Raw genomic sequence first — 20,024 nt, forward strand, 5'->3', positions numbered from 1 at the left:
ATTAACAAAACAGGAAACAATGTGTGTTAGAGAAGATGTAGAGAAAGGGGAACCCTCTTACACTGTTGGTGGGAATGCAAGTTGGTGCAGTCACTTTGGAGAACAGGGTGAAGATTCCTTAAGAAATTAAAAAAAGAGCTTCCTTATGACCCTGCAATTGCACTCATGGGTATTTACCCCAAAGATACAGATATAGTGAAAAGAAGGGGCATCTGTATACCAATGTTCATAGTAGCAATGGCCACGGTCGCCAAACTGGAAAGAACCAAAATGCCCTTCAACAAATGAATGGATAAGGAAGATGCAGTCCTCCTTATGGAGTATTACATACTATGGAGTATTATGCCTCCATCAGAAAGGATGATACCCAACCTCTATATCAACATGGATGGGACTGGAAGAGATTATGCTAAGTGAAGTAAGTCAAGCAGAGAGAGTCAATTATCATATGGTTACGCTTATTTTTGGAGCATAAGGAATAACACAGAGGACATGGGGAGATGCAGAGGAGAAGGGATTTGGGGAAATTGGAGGGGGAGATGAACCATGAGAAACTGTGGACTCTGAGAAACAAACTGAGGGTTTTAGAGGGGCAGGGGGGTGGGAGGTTGGGTGAGTATTATGGTGGTGGGTATTATGGAGGGCACATATTGCATGGAGAACTGGGTGTGGTACATAAACAATGAATTCTGGAACACCGGAAAGAAATTTTAAAATAAATAAAATTTTTTTTAAAAAGATGTAAACTCAAAATCCAGCACCTGTGTGAATGGAGGACCTCTTTGAAGCACGTAGAGGACTGAGAATTAATCTTAAAAACAAATCTACGGCAACCTGATGACTATAAGGCTCACCCTTTGAAGAACCCTCTTGACACACTGACACTTTCTTTTTCATTTTCCAAATACCACACATACCTAAACACTGGCCAAAGGGAAGGGGAATAAATAATATGCTATTTCAAAAAAAACCCACAACTTGATACTTTAGTGTTTTTTAATTTAGCCAATGACATAATGACCATTTATTATTGACTCTGACCTTCACATTAACATTATGAGACATACTAAATAGGTCTTGTTGTTAATTGGTATTAATACACCTTTTACAGATAATGTAACCAAGGCTTAGGGAGATTTACATGACCACAAAGTTTACATGGCTATTAAGTGGCAGAGATGGGAACAGAATTCTGATCTGACTTGTAGAATAGTGTGCTCTACATTATTTTATGCTGTTATTTTAATAAGATGGATTTCAGTGTAATATAGTTCAAGATATCATACCTGTCCATCATCTCTGTTCATGTAAGGTAATTCTTGTTTCATTTATCATATTCCATCCATCATTATAGAGGAAATTTTTTTAACTACAATTTGCCAGTCATCCAAAATTTCAGAATGCAGATAAAATTTTTAAAAAGGAATATGTTAATTGGTTATTATCAGACACCTACAAACTTTGTAAGTCCTAAAAAAAGAAAAAGGCTAAACAATAGCCAGCCTTTTTCCTAAGTCTTTGGCAATCCACAGCAACCAAAATCTATATCCAACAAAGACATGTTTGAATATCAGAAATTCAAAGTCTCCAAAATATAGTACTTTCACTGTGAAACATATTGAGCCAAGTAATTAACTTGAAGGCTGTTTCTGCCATATTAGCTAATAATCACAAATAAATCTCTTGTCCTCTATGGGCCTCAGTTTCCTCATTTGTAAAAAGGAGGCATTCTAAATAATTATGAAGATCTTTTCCATTTTAATTTTTTATGCCTATAAATCCTTATGGACCATCTAGTGAAATGGGTGATTTCAGAAGAATTCCACTAAAACCTCAGGGTGCCTCTCATTGTCATGAAAGCTGTGGGTAAGTACCAGGGTGTCTAGGTGTCCCAGTTCCTCTTCCTTCTTGGCAGCATTTATTCTCATGTGCTCGGGTATCTTATAGTCTGCGGCTGTCTTCAGATTGAAGTCTCCCATATACAACTGAGCCTCCTTGATGGCTTGAACATCTCTGGGATCTTCAAAGTCATCCTGAGGCTTACTCTTGTACCTATCAGAAAAATGGGCAATCCAGCCACAAATATAACAATAAACTTTAGTTTGTCTACCATATACATGTATAGTCAAATTCAGTCAAAAAGCAAAAGTATAATTCTAAATATGTGGTACTACTTTTTTAAAAAATAGATTTTATTTATTTATTTGACAGAGAGGGAGAGATAACCAGTAGGCAGAGAGGCAGACAGAGAGAGGTGGGAAGCAGGCTCCCCACTGAGCAGAAAGCCCACTGTGGGGTTCAATCCCGAGACCCTGAGATCAGGACCTGAGCCAAAGGCACAGACTCAACCCACTGAGCCACCCAGGAGCTTCTCTGTGGAACTACTTTTATCTGTAGAGCCCAGCCATCTTTTTTTTAAGTTAATGACTACAGACCTTCCTCAACTTACAATGGGGTTATGTACCAATAAACCTATAGCTGAAAATAGTATAAATCACAAGCATTCAAAACACCTAACTTACCTAACATTATAGTTTAGCCTATCCCACCTTAAACATACTCAGAACACTTATGTTAACGTATAGTTGGAAAAAATTAGTACAAACTCCATTTCACAAAAAAGGGTGAAATCCTGTGGAATTAAAGAAACAGAACAAAGAGAAACAAATAAAAATACCAGATTCTTAAATACAGAGAATTGCTGGTTGCCAAAGGTATGGTGGAGGGATGGGTAAAATAGATTGACTACTGTACTGAAAGTAAAAAACAAAAACAAAAACAGAATGGTTATAAGTGTATTGACAGTTTATCCCCAACACTGTGTAGCTGTCTTGGAGCTGTGCTTCACTGCTTCTCCCCAATATCATGAGTAGGTATCATACTGCATATATCACTAGCCTGGGAAAAGATCAAAATTCAAAGTACAATTTTTACTGAATGCATATTACTTTCACATTATTATCAAACCATCTTGAGTTGGGAACCACCTGTATTTTTATAGCACCCCATGCAAAGTCAAAATGAAATAAATAAAAACCAATAACCAGATGGTATGAAATAATCTGAATCATTTTTAGGCTTCCATTCACTTCCAAGTGATTTATATCAAGATGGTTACTTATTCCTTCAACAGACATTAAGCCATAGGAACAGACTGGATGTATTTTATTAGCACCACACTCTAACCAACTGAGCTAACCGACTGCTGCAGAGTGGATGTATTTTAATCAGTAAAAATTTAATTTACCTTTTATTAAATAACATGTTTATCATAAAATTTTCAAAAAAAAAAAAAGGCACCTAGCTAAGAATGATACAATGAGCATGTATATTTGCCTCCCACTCTCTCCCCAAATGCCACGGAAATGACGGTGTGGAGGTATTAAAGGGAATAATTCAGGAAGGCTGAGAACAAGATAGAAAACTATGAGCAAACCAGTGATAACAATTTTAAAGGATAATGAGACCAGAGAAAACTGTGGCCCAGAATATCCCTAGGGGAAGGCTATAAAAAAAGATTGGATGTGATCTTATCAGTAGAGGTTCTAGGGAGACTCCAAGCACAGACATCAAAAGACCTAACCTACCTAATTCTTTAAAGTGAAGCCTGTCAATCAACATGAACATGTACACATAGCTTGCAGTCAGCCTTTTAGGAAAACAAACAGCACAATAGAAGAGGAAACCTATGTTATCTAATGCATTAATTGACAATTGTTCCTTTGTGTAAAATAGCACTAAAAGGATGGACTAATAACTTTAAAAGGAAAGGAAGTGAAGGAAAGAAAGAAAAAGGAATTGGAGAAGGGAGGAAAGTAGGAAGAATGAATGGAAAGAATAAAGGGAGGGAGGGAGGGAAGACAGAAAGAGAGAAAGAAAGGAAAGAAGGAATGAAAAGAAAGAGCAAGCAGATACTTCGGCTCTGGCCATATGAGGGAAATAAGGCCCATAATTATCATCATGTTATAAATAACTAGAAAACTGAGCAAAAAATATGAAACAACTATGTTCAGACATTGAATAATGGGCAGCACAGAACTATATAGCACGTGAGAACTGAAACAAAATAACTAATCCTTACTATCTCTATTTCTACATGGAGGGAAGTACCAGACTGTGAAAGAGTGTTGAGATCCAAAATATTAGCCCAGTAATTTCCATGACTAAGGTTACAAAGTTGAGAGTTCAGAGAAGCCAGATTGGTTAGAATTTTGTGAACAAAAATATCAGAACTACATATAAAACAATGACTTCAGAAATTCACATAAAGCTCTCTTGCGTTTTGGGGCCAAGTATTAACCTGTGCATGTGTAATGTGAAACATCATGAAGATAAGTAAAGAACATCCGGAGAAAATACAATCAGTGGGAAGCTGTAAACAAGGAATTCTTATAGTTTACACATGGCTGGAAATCACTCATGAATTCATCTGCTGGAAAGACCTTGCTAAAGGTAGGGAACAATCAGTAGAGACCCTTAAAAAGAGTCATGCTTTCAAAGTAGAAAAAACAAAAGATCTGGATTTCAGTCATTTCAGTCCTCACCAACATTTATAGAAAACTACACCAAAGAACACAAGAAAATATGTTTTTTTTCAAGAACACAATGGATTTTCATGATACTATGTGCAGGCCCATACAACTCCCAATAAGTTTATAAGAATTTAAACCATGCAAACTATTGGGAAATTAAATGGCATACTTAATTAAATTTATTAAATTAAATTAAATGGCATACTTAAACTATGGGGCACCTACGTGGTTCAGTTGGTTAAGCTTCAGACTTGATTTTGGCTCAGGTCATGATCTCAGGGTTGTGTTATCAAGCCCTGCATCTAGCTCCGCACTCAGCACTAAGTCTGCTTGAGATTCTCTCTTTCCCTCTCTCTAAGATAAATAAAATCTTAAAAAAAAAATCATAATCAATAAGAAATCACAAGAATTATTAGAAAATATTTTGGACAGGGGCTCCTGAGTGGCAGAGCTGATCAAGCATCTGCCTTTGGCTCAGGTCATAATCCCAGAGTCCTGCATCAAGCCCCGCATCAGGCTACCTGCTCAGCAGGAAACCTGCTCTCCCTCTCCCTGTGGCTTGTGCACTCACTCTTCTTCTTCTCTCTTTCTCTCTCTTTTTCTCTCTCTTAAATAGATAAATAAAATTTTTAAAAAATATTTTGGACAAAATGATGCTGAAAACATATCAGAACTTGTGAAGCGAAGCTCAGTGTTTCATTTGTACTTTAAATTTATACTTCAATTTATACTTTAAATGCTTATAATTAAAACAGGAAGTATAAAATCAAAGCTTACAGCTGAAACTTAAAACTTAGGCAACAGGAAAATTAACTAAACTCAAACTAATTAAAATAAAGGAAATGATATAGAACAAAAAAATCAATGACATAGAAAGCTGACAAGCAATATTTCTAAAAATCTATGACCAAAAGTTAGTTCCTTAAAAAGATAAATAAAATTCACAAGTCTTTTGCTGGAATGATCAAGAAAAAGAAAGAAGATACAAATTAAGGATATCAATAATAAAACAAGGGACAATGCAACATATACTATAGAAACTAAAGTAATAAGACTATAGTATGAACTATTTTATACCAATAAATTGGATAATCTAGATAAAATGTACAAATTCCTTGAAAGATACAAATTACCAAAACTGATCCAAGAGGAAATATAGAATCTGAATAACACTATAACTACGAACAATTGGAATTTGTATTTATAACCTCTCAAATAATATCCTATGTCCTATGGGCTCATTGATAAATTCTATCAAATATTTAAGAAATAAATAGTATGAAGCCTACACAATCCTTCACAAAATAGAAGAGAAAGGAAAACGTCTCATTTCATTTTATGCAACTAGTCTTACCCTGATAACAAACCAGAAAAGATATTACATAACAATAAAACTAGAAACCAGTTTTTATTTAAAAAGAAAAGTCCATAACAAAATGCCAGCAAATCAAATCCAGACATATATACTTTTGGAAAATGTAAAAAACATATTTTACCAGTTTATGTAGATATGAATGCATGTAACATTTTATCAGTTTAGGGGGTACAATATAATGACTTCCTACATGTACCTATTGCAAAATATTTGCCATAATAAGTTTAGTTAACACCCATTTACATAGTTATAATTTTTTCTTGTGATGAGAATTTTCAAGAGCTATCCTCTTAGCAACTTTCAAATACGTAATATAGTATCGTTAACTAGTCATCATATTGTATATTGCCTCTCCAGAACTTATTTATATTATAAATAGAAGTTTGTACCATTTGACCACCTTCCCCCCAACTCCCCAACTCTAGCAATCACCGGAATATTCTGTTTCAATGATTTCAGATTTTTTAGATCCCAAATATAAGGAAAGTTATATGGTATTTGTTTTTCTCTGACTTCTTTTACCTAGTATAACGCCCTCCAAGTCCACTGGTATTGTTGCAAATGGCAGCATTTCTCTCTTTTTAAGGCTGAAAAACATTCCAGTGTATATAGGTACCAAAGCATCTTTAACCATTCAACCATTAATGGAGACTTAGGTTGTTTCCATGTCTCAACTACTGTTATGTTATTAATGGTGTGATAAACACAGGAGTGTAGACATCTCTTCAAAGACTATTTTCGTTTTCTTCAGCTATATACCCAGAAGTGGGATTGCTGGACCATATGGTAATCTTATTTTTAATTTCTTTGAGGAATCTCCATAGTGACTGCACCAATTTGTGTTCCCATCAATAATGCACAAAGTTCCCTTTTTTTCTACATTTTTGTCAATACTTGTTATCTCCTGTCCTTTTGATGGTAGGTATTCTAATAGGTGTGAGTTGATCTCACTGTAGTTCTTATTTGCATTTCCCTGAATGACTAGTGAAGTTCAGCACCTTTTCATATACTTAATGGTCTTCTGTAGGTCTCCTTTGAAAAATGTCTATATGCATCCTCTGTCCAGTTTTAAATCTGTTTGGGTTTTTTTGCTATTAAGTTGTAAAAGTTCTTTATATATTTTAGATATTAACCCCTATCAAAGCTATATGATTGTGAATACATTCCTTAAGCTGCCCTTTCATCTTTTTGATAGTTGCCATTACTGTACAGAAGCTTTTTAGTTTGCTATAGTTCCACTTGTTTATTTTTGTTTTTATTGCCTTTGCTTTTGGTGTCAAACCTAAAAAATCATTGCCAAGGCCAATGTTGTGGGACTTACCACCTACGTTTTCTTCTAGGAGTTTTATGGGTTCAGGTCCTACATTCAAGTCTTTAATTCATTTTGCAGTAATTTTCACATATGCTGTGAGATACTTGTCCAGTGTCATTCTTTTGTATGTGGCACTTCAGTATTCCCAGTGTCATTTATTGGAGAGACTGTTCTTTCCCCATTATATATTCTTGGTTCCTTTGTCATAAATTGACCATATATGCATGGACCATTTATTTCTGGTCTATTCTATTTCATTAATTGGGTCTCTGTTTTTATGTTGAAGCCATATTGTTTTCATTGCTACAGCTTTGTAATATAGTTTGAAGTCAGGAAGTATATCTCTAACTTTATTTTTCCTTCTCAAGATGGCTTTGGCTATTCAGGGTCTTTTATGGTTCCATGCAATTTTTAGGATTGCTTTTACTATTTCTGTGGAATTTTAACAGGGACCGCACTGAGTCTATAGATTCCTTTGGGTAGTACAGACATTTCTTTTTTTTTTTAAGATTTTATTTATTTATTTGACAGACAGAGATCACAAGTAGGCAGGGAGGCAGGCTGAGAGAGAGGAGGAAGCAGGCTCCCCGCTGTGAGCAGAGAGCCCTATGTGGGTCTCAATCCCAAGACCCTAGGATCATGACCTGAGCTGAAGGCAGAGGCTTTAACCCACTGAGCCACCCAGGTGCCTCTGGACAGTACAGACATTTTAACAATATTAAGTCTTCTGTGCATAAACTTTCTATTTATGTCTTCAATTTCCATTGTCAATGTCTTGTTGTTTTCACTGTACAGATACTTCACATCCTAGGTTAATTTACTCCTAAGTACTTTTTCTTTTTGGTGCAATTACAAGGGGATTGCTTTCCTAATTTCTCTGATAGTTCATTATTAATATATGAAAACAACTGATTCTTGTATATTTATTGTATCTTGCCACTTTACTGAATTTGTTTATTACTTCTAATATTACTTTGGCAGAGTCTTTGGGATTTTCTCCATATAATATGTCATCTAAAAACAGATGTACTTCCTTCCCAATTTGGATTCTTTTTTTTTTTTTTCTTGCCTAACTGTTTCTAATACTATGTTGAAAAGTAACAAGAGTGAACATCCTTGTTCCCTGATTTCAGAGGGAAAGTTTTTAGCCTTTCATGAACATTGAGAATGATGTTAGCTGTCAGTTTATCATATGTGACCTTTATTATGCTGAGGTATATTCCTACTATATCCACTTTGGTGAGAATTTTTATCATGAGTAGATTTTGAATTCTGTCAAATGTTTTTCCTCTTGAGTGATCATGTGATTTTTAATAGCTTGCACAATCACAAAGACCTGAAAGACAACTGAGTTCAGGCCAAGCTGATATGGTTATGATGGCAACATAGGAAGACCCTGAACTCCTCTCTTCCACAAACTAAATCTATACCTATTTATAAAGCAACTTTTTTTCAAAGAATAACTAAGGGCTGACTTAACAGCTTCAAAAGATGGACCACACAGAGAACAGCAAGAGAGATGAAGACACAGTAACAAAAGGAACCACCATGCCTGATGCTGTGAACTACACTGAGAAGCATAGGTCTGAGGGATCATGAGCACATTAGTTTAAAGCCACAGTTTAAAAGGGCATTTGGAGAGAGGAGTTAAAGTGGAAGAGTAGTAGGATCATCCTGGGATTGCCTCATCATTTGAACACAGCTGGATTAACATCAAATCATTTGGAACATCTAGGAAATGAATCTGAAGATTGGGAGAATGATCTGCATGGTCAGAGGGAGAGAACATGGCAAGTATGAAGCACATAGACTTGAACTGGGGAGAGAAAAGCCATGGTACTGCAGTGGAGAGGGAGCCCTTTCTGCAGAGAGAATAGAGAAAGAAAGAGAGGGAGAGAGAGAGTATGCATCAGGTTTGCATAGAAAAACACCTCTCCAGAGGCACCTGGGTGGCTCAATGGGTTAAAGCCTCTGCCTTCAGCTCAGGTCATGATCCCAGGGTCCTGGGATGGAGCCCGCATCGGGCTCTCTGCTCACAGCAGGGAGCCTGCTTCCTCCTCTCTCTCAGCCTGCCTCCCTGCCTACTTGTGATTTCTGTCTATCAAATAAATAAATAAAATCTTTAAGAAAAAAAAAAAAGAAAAACACCTCTCCAAAACCAGTGAGTGGGGAGTTGAAAGGAACTAAGTATTGCAAATTTCTGCAAGCAGTGTGTGGAGCTCAAATTCTGAGGTTTTGAAACTGATTGACTTTCATTGGAGTCGAGACATGGTGGGTGATTCTAAAAAAAAAAAAAAAAAAAAAAAAAAAGGACACCTCAGGCCTGGGAGTGGAAAGCATGGTATAAGGATCCTCTGGGTCACACTGGGAGAAAACATTCCCCTTCCAGGTGTACATTTGGAAAAGGGTATATTGCCTCTCCAAGGACTAAAGCCCCTGCAGGTGCCATCAAGCAGCCTGTCATCTGCAGGGGAAAGAGATGCACACAAAGGACATAAAGCCTGACTGCAGCTTTTCACTGTGCTTCACCACAGATTCTGGGCACCTGTGCAGGTATATGACTGTTTTTCTGGGAGGAAACAGGACCAGACACAGCAAGGCTCTCTGATGGAAGAGGGGAGCAAGTCTATACCATGCCAGATCATTTAGCATTTGGAGTTTTGAACCCCAGCTGCACTCCAGAGATAAAAGGCGGGAGAGCTGTGGTGCCAGGCACACCAACAGCCCTAGGCACAAATGAGGCAAGGGCAGGGATCTGACAAAAGCCTAGGACACAAGAAGGGAGATTGTTTACTCTTTTGTGAGGACTTCTTAGACAATAGTAGGTACAAGATCCCCTATCCTAGGAGGAAAGAGTGAGGTGGTACCATTTTCTCCCTCAGTGGAGGTGGGAGCCACTACAACAACCCCCACCCACCCACTAAGTCCTGCAAGTGCCTGGTTACTAGGCAGGTCTGACTATGAGGGAGAACAGCAGGTGCTCCCCCAGAAGACCAACACTGGTACCCCACATGCACCAAGCCTACTTATGAGAGAGTGGTCCAAAGTGTTAGCTTCAGTTCTGGTGAAAATAGAACCAGCCTTTATTATATTTCTTTTTCTCTTTGGAATCAGACTTATAGTTTTTTTTGTCTATTTCTTGTTTTTTTGGCTTGTTTGTTTTAATACCTTTTCTCTTTTTTGGGATCAGGTATTTCTCCCCCACATTTTCTTTTTCTTTGGAATCAGGCTTAGAGTTTCATGTTTGTCTGTTTGGGTTTTTTTTTTTTGTTATTGCTCTTCCTTTTCTTTTTTTCTTTTTTAGATCAGGGTTTTGTTTTTTGTTTTTGTTTTTCATAACCAGGCTTACTTAAGAAACAAATCAAAGCACATCTAGTTAAAGGTCCAAATATTCCGCACTATAAGCAAGGAGGAACTCTGCATAGGACTGGCCTGTGGGAAAGAGCAGCCAAAACACAACAGCAGAGTACACACAGCATATACCAGAAACACTTACCAAAGTATCGGGCCCTGGACAGTTTATGAGCCCTTCTCACGGTAGCATTACTCTCAGGAACACAAAAAATGATAAGACAGAGGAACTCTCCCCAAAAGAAAGATGAATAAGAAATCACAGCCAGGGATTTTCTCAGAAGAGATATAAGCAATACATCTGAACAAGAACTTCGAGCAACAGTCATAAGAATGCAGGCGGGCTTGAAAGAAGCATAGATTACACCGGATGTGATCACAGTGAGGATGGAAGAAGCAGAGGAATGGATATGTGATATAGTGGACAAACTTGTGAAAAATAATGAGCCTGAAAATAAGGGGGGGGGCTATTAGATCATGAAGGTAGATTTAGGGAACTCTGTGATTCCAGAAAGTGCAACAATATCTGTAGCATAGGAATTCCAGAAGAAGAAGAGTAGAGTTGGAAAAGGGGGCAGAAGGTTTATTTGAGCAAATTATAGCTGAGAACTTCCTTAATCTGGGGGAAAGAAACAGGCATTCAAATCTAAGGGGCATAAAGAACTTCTCTCAAAACCAACAAAAACAGGTTAACAGCTAGACATATCATAGTGAAATTTGCAAAATGCAAAGAAAAAGAGAATTCTGAAAGGAGCTAGGGACAAAAGATTCCCAACCTACAATAGTAAACACAGAAAGTTAGCAGCAGACCTGTTTACAGAAACCTGGAAGGCCAGAAAGGACTGGCATGGTATATTCAACATGCTAAATGGGAAAAATATGCAGTCAGTCAAGCATACTTTAACCAGTAAAGCTGTCATTCAGAATAGAAGCAGAGATAAAGAGACAAATGAAAACTAAAGGAGTTCATGAACACTAAATCAGCTCTGCAAGAAATGTTAAAAGGAACCCCTTGAATGGGAAAGAGACCAAAAGCAACAAAGACTAGAAAGAAACAGAGGCAGTCTATAGGAATAATGACTTTACCAGTAATAGAATGGCACTATATTTATATCTATCAATAATTACTGAATGTAAATGGACTAAATGCTCCAATCAAAACACATATGGAATCAGAATGGATTAAAAAAAAAAGACCCATGGATATGCTGCTTACAAGAGACAAATTTTAGACCTAATACACCTCCAGATTGAAAGTGAGAGGGTGGAGAATAATTTATCATGCTAGTAGACATCAAAAGAAAGCTGGAATAGCCATATTTATATTAGACAAACTAGATTTTAAACCAAAGTCTGTAACAAGAGATGAACAAGGGCACCATATCATAATAAACAAGAACATCTAACAATTTTAACTATTTATGTCCCCAACTTGGGAGCAGCCAAAGAAACTCATTAATAATCACCCAATAATAATAGGGGGCTTTAAACCCTATTCACAACAATGGACAATTCATCTAAACAGAAGATCAACAAGGAAATGATGGCTTTGAATAACACACTGGACCAGATGGACTTAACAGATATATTCAGACATTTCATCCTAAAACATCAGAATATACATTCTTTTGAAGTACACATAGAACATTCTCCAGAAGAGATCACATAGTGGGCCACAAATCAGGCTTTTATTGGTACAAAATGACTGAGATCCCACCATGCATTTTTTCAGACTACAACGCTATGAAACATGAAATCAACCACAGGAAAAAAATTGGAAAGACCACAAATGCATGAAAGTTAAACAACATCCTACTAAAGAATGAATGGGTTAAATAGGAAATTAAAGAAGAAATTTTTTAAATACTTGGAAAAAATACATGGAAAGCATGTATTTTTAAAAATACATGGAAGCAAATGAAAATGAAAACACAACCATCCAAAACCTTCAGGATGCAGCAAAGGCAGTCATGAGAGGGAAGTATTAACAATACAGGCCTTCCTCAAGAAGAAAAGTCTAAGATACAAAACCTAACCTTATATCTAAAGGAGCTACCCTACAAGCAATTTCACTACTGGGTATTTATCCCAAAGATACAAATACAGTGACCTGAAGGGACACCTCCACCCAAATATTTATAGCAACAATGTCCACAATAGCCAAACTATGGAAAGAACCCAGATGTCCATCAGACAAATGGATAAAGAAGATGTATGTGTATGTGTGTGTGTGTATGCTCATGCACACACATGCACAAATGTGTGTGAATGGTGAAATACTACACAGTCATCAAAAATGAAATCTTGCCATTTGCAACAATGTAGATGGAACTAGAAGCTATTATGTTAAGCAAAATAAGTCAATTAGAGAAAGATAATTATCCTATGATCTTACTGACATGTAGAATTTAAGAAACAAGGCAGAGGATCACAGGGGAAAAGAGGAAAAATGAAACAAGATGAAACCAGAGAGGGAGGCAACCATAAGGGACTCTTAATCTCAGGAAACAAACTGAGGGTTGCTGGAGGGTTGTGGAAGAACAGGGTAACTGAGTGATCGACATTGGGGAGGGTATGTGTTATAACAAGAACTGGGTATTACATAAGACCTAATCACAGACCTGTACCTCTGAAACAAATAATACATTATATGTTAATTAATTGAATTTAATTTTTTTGAAATCCAAAAAAATAAAATTTAATTTAATATTTTAAAAAGAGCCAAAGCAATCTTGAAAACAGAAAAGCAAATCTGGAGGCATCACAATTCCAGACTTCAAGTTATATTACAAAGCTTTAGTGATCAAGACAGTATGGTACTGGCACAAAAACAGATACATAGATCTTCTGAGTAGAAAACCCAGAAGAAAAGAATGAGAAGAAAACCCACAACTACATGGTCAATTTATCTTTAACAAAGCAGGAAAGAATATCCAAAGGAATAAAGTCTCTTTAACAAATGGTTTTGGGAAAGCTGGACAGCACCATGCATAAGAATGAAATCAGACCACTTCCTTACAACATATACAAAAATAAATTCCAATAGATGAAAGACCTAAATGTAAGACAGGAAACCATTAAAATGCTAGAGGAGAAAACAGGCAGCAACCTCTTTAACCTTGGCTGCAGCAACTTTTTACTAGACACATCTCCAGAGTCAAGGGAAACAAAAGAAATAATGAACTGTTGGGACCTCATCAAGATAAAGGACACAGTGAAGGAAACAATCAGTAAAACTAAAAGGCAACCGATGGAATGGGAGAAGATACTTGCATAGGGCTAGTATCCAGAATCTATAAAGAACTCATCAAAATCAACACCCAAAAAGTAAATAACCCAATTAAGAAAAGAGCAGAAGACATGAATAGACATTTCACCAAAGAAGACATATGAATGGCCAACAGACACATGAAAAGATGCTCCATATCACTCATCATCAGGGAAACAGAAATTAAACCCATGAGATATCACCTCATACCCATCAGAATGGCTAAAATTAACAACTCAGGAAACAACGGATGTTGGCAAGCATACAGAGAAAGGAGATCCCTTTTACACTGTTGGGGGGATGCAAACTGATGCCATTCTGGAAGAATATAGAGGTACCTTATACAAGGCCAGCATTACCCTGATACCAAAGACAAAGACCTTTCATAAAAACAAAATTATATGGAACACCTGGGGGCTCCATGGGTTAAGAGTCTGCCTTTGACTCAGGTCATGACCATAGGGTCCTAGGATTGAGTCCTGCCCTGGGCTTCTTGCTTGGGGTTCTTGCTTCTTGCGGGGGAGCCTGCTTCTTCCTCTGCCTGCTGCCCCCCCTGCTTGTGCACTCTTTTTCTCTCTGACAAATAAATAAAATCTTTTAAAAACTGTATGGTATTTTTCTTTCTCTGACTTCTTTCACTTAGCATAATACTCTCTAGCTCCATCCATGTCATTGCAAATGGCAAGATTGCATTCTTTTTGATGGCTAAGTAATATCAGAGAAATAGATGATAGGTAGGTAGGTGATAGGTTAATAGAGAGATAGATGATAGATAGGGAGGTGGATAGTTAGATAGATGATAGATAGATAATCACTTCTTTCTCCATTCATCAGTCAGTGGACATTTGGGCTCTTTCTCCATAATTTGGCTATTGTTAATAGTGTAGATATAAACATTAGAGTGCATGTACTGCTTCAAATCAACATTTTTGTGTCCTTTGGATAAATACTTAGTGGTGTAATTGCTGGGTTGTAGGTAGTTCTTTTTTTTAACTTTCTGAGGAAGCTCCAAGCTGTTTTCTGGAGTGGCTGCACCAGTTTGCATTCTTAACCACAATGTAAAAAAGTTCCCCTTTCTCTGCATCCTCACCAACATGTTGTTAAGTTATTAATTTTAGTCATTCTGACAGGTAAGAGGTGGTATCTCATCATAGTTTTGATTTGTATTTCCCTGATGAGGAGTGACATGAAACACCTTTTCATGTGTCTATTAGCCATCTGTAGGTCTCCTTTGGAGAAGGAGAGATCTATTCTCCTACTGGATAAGGAGACGTGTCTATTCATGTCTTCTGACTATTTTTTAACTGGATTATTTATTTTTTGGGTGTTCAGTTGTCTAAGTTCTTTATACATTTTGGATACTAACCCTTTATCAGTTAGGTCATTTGCAAGTATCTTCTCCCATTCCATTGATTGCCTTTTAGTTTTGTTGATTGTTCTGTTCATTGTGCAGAAGCTTTTTATTTGGTGAAGTCCCAATAGTTTATTTTCACTTTTGTTCCCCTTGCCTCACCTGACCTATCTAGAAAAAAACTGCTACAGCTGATGTTAAAGAGATTATTGCCTGTCTTCTCCTCTAGAATTTTAATGGTTTTCTGTCTTACATTTAGGTCTTTCATCTATTGGAATTTATTTTTGTGTATGGTGTAAGGAAGTGGCCTAGTTTCGTTCTTTTGCACGGTGCTGTCTAGTTTTCCCAACACCATTTGTTAAAGAGACTTTTTCCTTTGAATATTCTTTCCTGCTTTGTTGAAGATTAATTGACCGTGTATTTGTGGGTTCATTTCTGGGTTTTCTACTCTGTTCTTTTGATCTGTTTTTGTGCCAGTACCATACTGTCTTGATCACTAAAACTTTGTAATATAACTTGAAGTCTGGAATTGTGACGCCTCCAGCTTTGCTTTTCTGTTTTCAAGATTGCTTTGGCTATTCAGGGTCGTTGGTAGTCCCATACAAATTTTAGGATTATTTGTTCTAGCTCTGTGAAAAAATACTGGTGGTACTTTGGGACTGCATCAAATGTGTAGATTCCTTTGGGTAACATAGACATTTTAACAATATTCATTCTTCCAATCCATGAGGATGGACTGTTTCTCCATTTCTTTAGCTTCAAGTTCTTTCATCTATGTCTTAGAGTTTTTGGAATACAGATCTTTTACTCCTTTGATTAGGTTTACTTCTAGGTATGTTATGGCTTTTTTTTTTTTTTTTTTTGGTGAGATTGTAAAAGGAATCAATTCTTTAATTTCTCTTTCTGCTGCTTCATTATGGAATACAACAGATTTCTGTAGGTTGATTTTGTATCCTGCAACTTTACTAAATTCATGTATCAGTTCTAGCAATTTTTTGGTGAAGTCTTTTGAGTTTTCTATACAGAGTATTAGGTCATTATCTGCAAATAGTAAAAGTTTAACTTCTTCCTTGCTAATTTGGATGCCTTTTATTTCTTTGTCTGATTGCTGTGGTTAGGAATTTAAGAAACAAAACAAACAAACCTGTGGGGGTGGGGTGTGGGAGAAGGAGAAGAAAACCAAGAAACAGACACTTAACTACAGAGAACAAACTGATGGTTACTGGAGGAGATGTGAGTAGGGGGGATGGGTTAAATAGGTAATGGGGATTTAAGGACGGCACTTGTGATTGACCCCAAGTGTTGAATTTAAGTGTTGAATCACTAAATCCTAAATCACTAAATCCTACACCTGAAACCAATATTATAGTGTATGCCAACTAGCTGGAATTTAAATAAAAATTTGGAAAAAAAAAACACTATAGGCTAATATCCCTGATGAACATGGATATAAAAAATCCTCAACTAAATATTAGCCAACTGAATTCAACAATACACTAATAAGATATTCCTCAAGAGTAATTAGGATTTATTTTAGGGATGCAGGGTTGGTTCTATATTCACAAATCAATCCACATAATTCACCACATTGACAAAGTAAAGGCTGAAAATCATATGATAATTTCAATAAGTACAGAAAACATTTGACAAAATCCATTATCCACTCATGATAAAAAAACTCTCAACACAGTGGGTGTAGAGGGAACCTTATCATAATAAAGGCATGTATGCAACCACCATAGAAAACAGATTGGAGGTTTCTCAAAAAATTAAAAATGAAAATACCTTGCAATTCAGTAATTCCATTACTGGATATTTACCCAAATAAAACACTGATTCAAAAAGATATATGCACCCCTGTGTTTACTGCATTATTTACCAAAATATAAATATATATATTTATATTTTGTATATGTGTGTGTGTGTATGTATATATATATGACACTTCAGCAACTGAAGTGTCCATCCATAGATGATGGGTTAAGAAGATGTGGCATATATATAATATTACTCAGCCATAAAAAAGAATGAGATCTTGCCATTTCCAACAACAAATGAGATCTTGCCATTTCCAAAGACCATTTCTTGGTCTTGGATGGACCAAGAAGGTATCATGCCAAATGAAATAAGTCAGAAAGACAAAGACAAACATGACAATATTTCACTTCTATGTGGAATCTAAAAATAAAATGTACAAACAAAGAAACAAAAAGCAAAATTAGACCCATAAGCACAGAAAACAAACTATAATTACCAGATCAGAGAGGGATTGGGGAACAGGTAAAATGGGTGAAGGGTACTGGCAGGTAAAGGCTTCCAGTTATGGAATGTATAAGCTATCAGGGTGAAAGGTAACGCATAAGAAATATAGTCAATGGTATTGTAAGAGCATTGTATGGGGACAAATGGTAGCTACACTTACGAGTACTGCGTAATGTGTAGAGTTGTCAAATGTACTATGTTGTACACCTGAAATTAACATTGTGTATCAACCATACTTCAATTAAAAAATAAAGTTTGAACAGTTAGTGTATTAGACCCAGCAATTCCACTCCTAGGTATCTATGCAAGAAAAATGAAAACATATGTCCATACAAAAATTACACTAATGTTAACAGCAACATTATTCATAATGATGAAAAAATGGAAATAACCTAAATGTATTTCAACTGATGAACTGATAAATATGATATGGATTGTTTGGTCATAGAAAGAAATGAAGTACTGATACATGCTACAACATGGATGAAATTAAAGTCTATGAAGCAAAAAAAGCCATCCACAAAGGCCACAGAATCCATGTATATAAGATGTCCTGAACAGACAAATTAGAGACAAACAAATGGTTGCTTAGGGTTAAGGAGAACCTGGAGGGCTCAGTCAGTTAAGTATCCAACTATTGATTTTGGCTCAGGTTGTGGTCTAACTGTCATGAGATCAAGCCCCCCATCAGGGTCCACACTGTGCATCGAGCCTGTTTAAGATTCTCTCTCCCTCTTCCTTTGCTCCTCTCCCTCCTAATCCCACTCATGCTCATTCTTTAAAAAAAAAAAAAAAAAAAAAAGTGGTTACTTAGGGCTAAGAATGGGAGTTTGGGTAAATGAAGAGTGACTGCTAATGAGTGGCATTTTGGAGGGGGGGTAATGATTTTAGAAGATAGTGGTAATGGTTGCACACCACAGAATATACAGGAAAACGAATCAAATTAGACATTAAATAAATGAATTCTATGATATGCAAATTATGTCTCCATAAATTTGCTGTAAAAGTTAAGAAATACAAATAAGAAAAAAGAAAGAAAAAATCCTGTAAGGTCCATAATCCTATCACCTAGAGAAAACCACTGTCGCATTTTATTGATACTGTCCCAAATTATACTGTTGCCCTATGTGCTTTTTCATTAATCATATATTATAAACATCTTTCCCTGTCAATAAACCCACCTCAACATAAAACAAAATAGAGAGAGAGACTAAGTCCAGGCCAGGGTGAACATCTACATGAGAACACACCAGAAAGATTGGGAAAGGTGACTATTTTCTCTAATATGCAGAAACAAACACACAGAGCCACGGAAAATGAAGAAGAAGAAAAATACATTCTAAATGAAAGAACAAGATAAAATTCCAGAAAAAGACCTTAATGAAATGAAGATAAGTGATTTACCTGGTAAAGAGTTTAATATAATGTTCATAGAGATGCTCACCAAGGTCAGGAAAACAATGTATGAAGAAAGTGAGTATTTCAGCAGAGATAGAAAACATAAGAAAGCACCAAATAAAAAACACATAAGTGAAGAATATGATAATTGAATGGATATGTTAAATAATAGGGTTCAACACTAAGCTAGATCAAACAGAAGAAAGGATTGATAAACTCAAAAACAGGTCAGTAGAATTCATCCAATCAGAAGAGCAAAAGAAAAGGGAATTAGAAAGAGTGAACATAGCTTAAGGGACTTCAAATATATCAACAAGCAAATTAATATTCACATTACAGGGGTCCCAAATGAAGAAACGTGGTCAGAAGTCTTATTCAAATAATGGCTGAAAAGAAATAGACATCCAGATCCAGGATGCCCAGAAAGTTTAAAACAAATCTGAAAAGACCCAGACCAAGCCACAGTGTAATAAATTGTCCAACATTAAAGACAAAGAGATCTTTAAAACAGCAAGAGAAATACAGCTTGATATATATCTATTATAGATATATATCAAGAGAAATACAACTTGATATATATCTAGATTTCTAAATATCTATCTAGATATATATGTAAGAGAAATAAGAATATCAGCAGATTTTTTTTTTTTAGCAGAAACTTTGCAGGCCAGCAAAGAGTGGCATAATAAATTCAAGTGCTAAAAGAAAAAGTCTGCCAACCCAAAATAACCTACCCAGAAAAGCTGTCCTTCAGCATTGGTGAAATAAGGTTTTCCAGACCAAAAAAAAGCTGAAAGAGTTCGTTACCATTAGCCCAGCCTTTCAAGAAATGCTGAAATCACTTCTTCAAGCTGAAGTGGAAGGACACTAACTAGTAATAGGAAAACATATATAAGTATAAATTTCATCAATAAAGACAAATATATAGTTAAATTCGGAATACTCTAATATTAATGGTAGTGGGTAAATCATTTATAAATTTAGCATAAAGGCCAAAAGGCAAAAGTATTAAAAATAACTGCAATGATTTTTTTTTATTTTTTTTAAAGATTTTATTTATTTATTTGACAGAGAGAGATCACAAGTAGGTAGAAAGGCAGGCCGAGAGAGAGAGGAGGAGGAAACAGGCTCCCTGCCGAGCAGAGAGCCCGATGTGGGACTCGATCCCAGGACCC

At 36.2% G+C, this 20,024-nt stretch overlaps 1 protein-coding gene across 10 annotated transcripts in view; it reads right to left on the reverse strand.

Moving 5' to 3' along the window:
* CFAP44 (cilia and flagella associated protein 44) overlaps nt 1-20,024 on the reverse strand; it is a 152,495-nt gene that overhangs the window by 38,613 nt on the left and 93,858 nt on the right. For 9 of the 10 annotated variants that reach the window (XR_001180962.2, XR_006609093.1, XM_004761445.3 and 6 more), the window contains one exon: nt 1,875-2,052. Coding sequence is in view for 7 of the 10 variants with exons in the window: in XM_004761445.3 (XP_004761502.1) it covers nt 1,875-2,052 (178 nt within the window). In the remaining 3 variants the exon portion in view is untranslated. Of the gene's footprint in view, nt 1-1,286; nt 1,370-1,874; nt 2,053-20,024 lie in introns of all 10 variants that reach the window. The other variant, XR_006609094.1, reaches the window with a different exon arrangement.

The sequence above is a fragment of the Mustela putorius genome, unplaced genomic scaffold (genome assembly GCF_011764305.1).
Source record: "Mustela putorius furo isolate JIRA1106 unplaced genomic scaffold, ASM1176430v1.1 tig00003834_pilon_pilon_pilon, whole genome shotgun sequence".
NCBI lineage: Eukaryota > Metazoa > Chordata > Mammalia > Carnivora > Mustelidae > Mustela > Mustela putorius.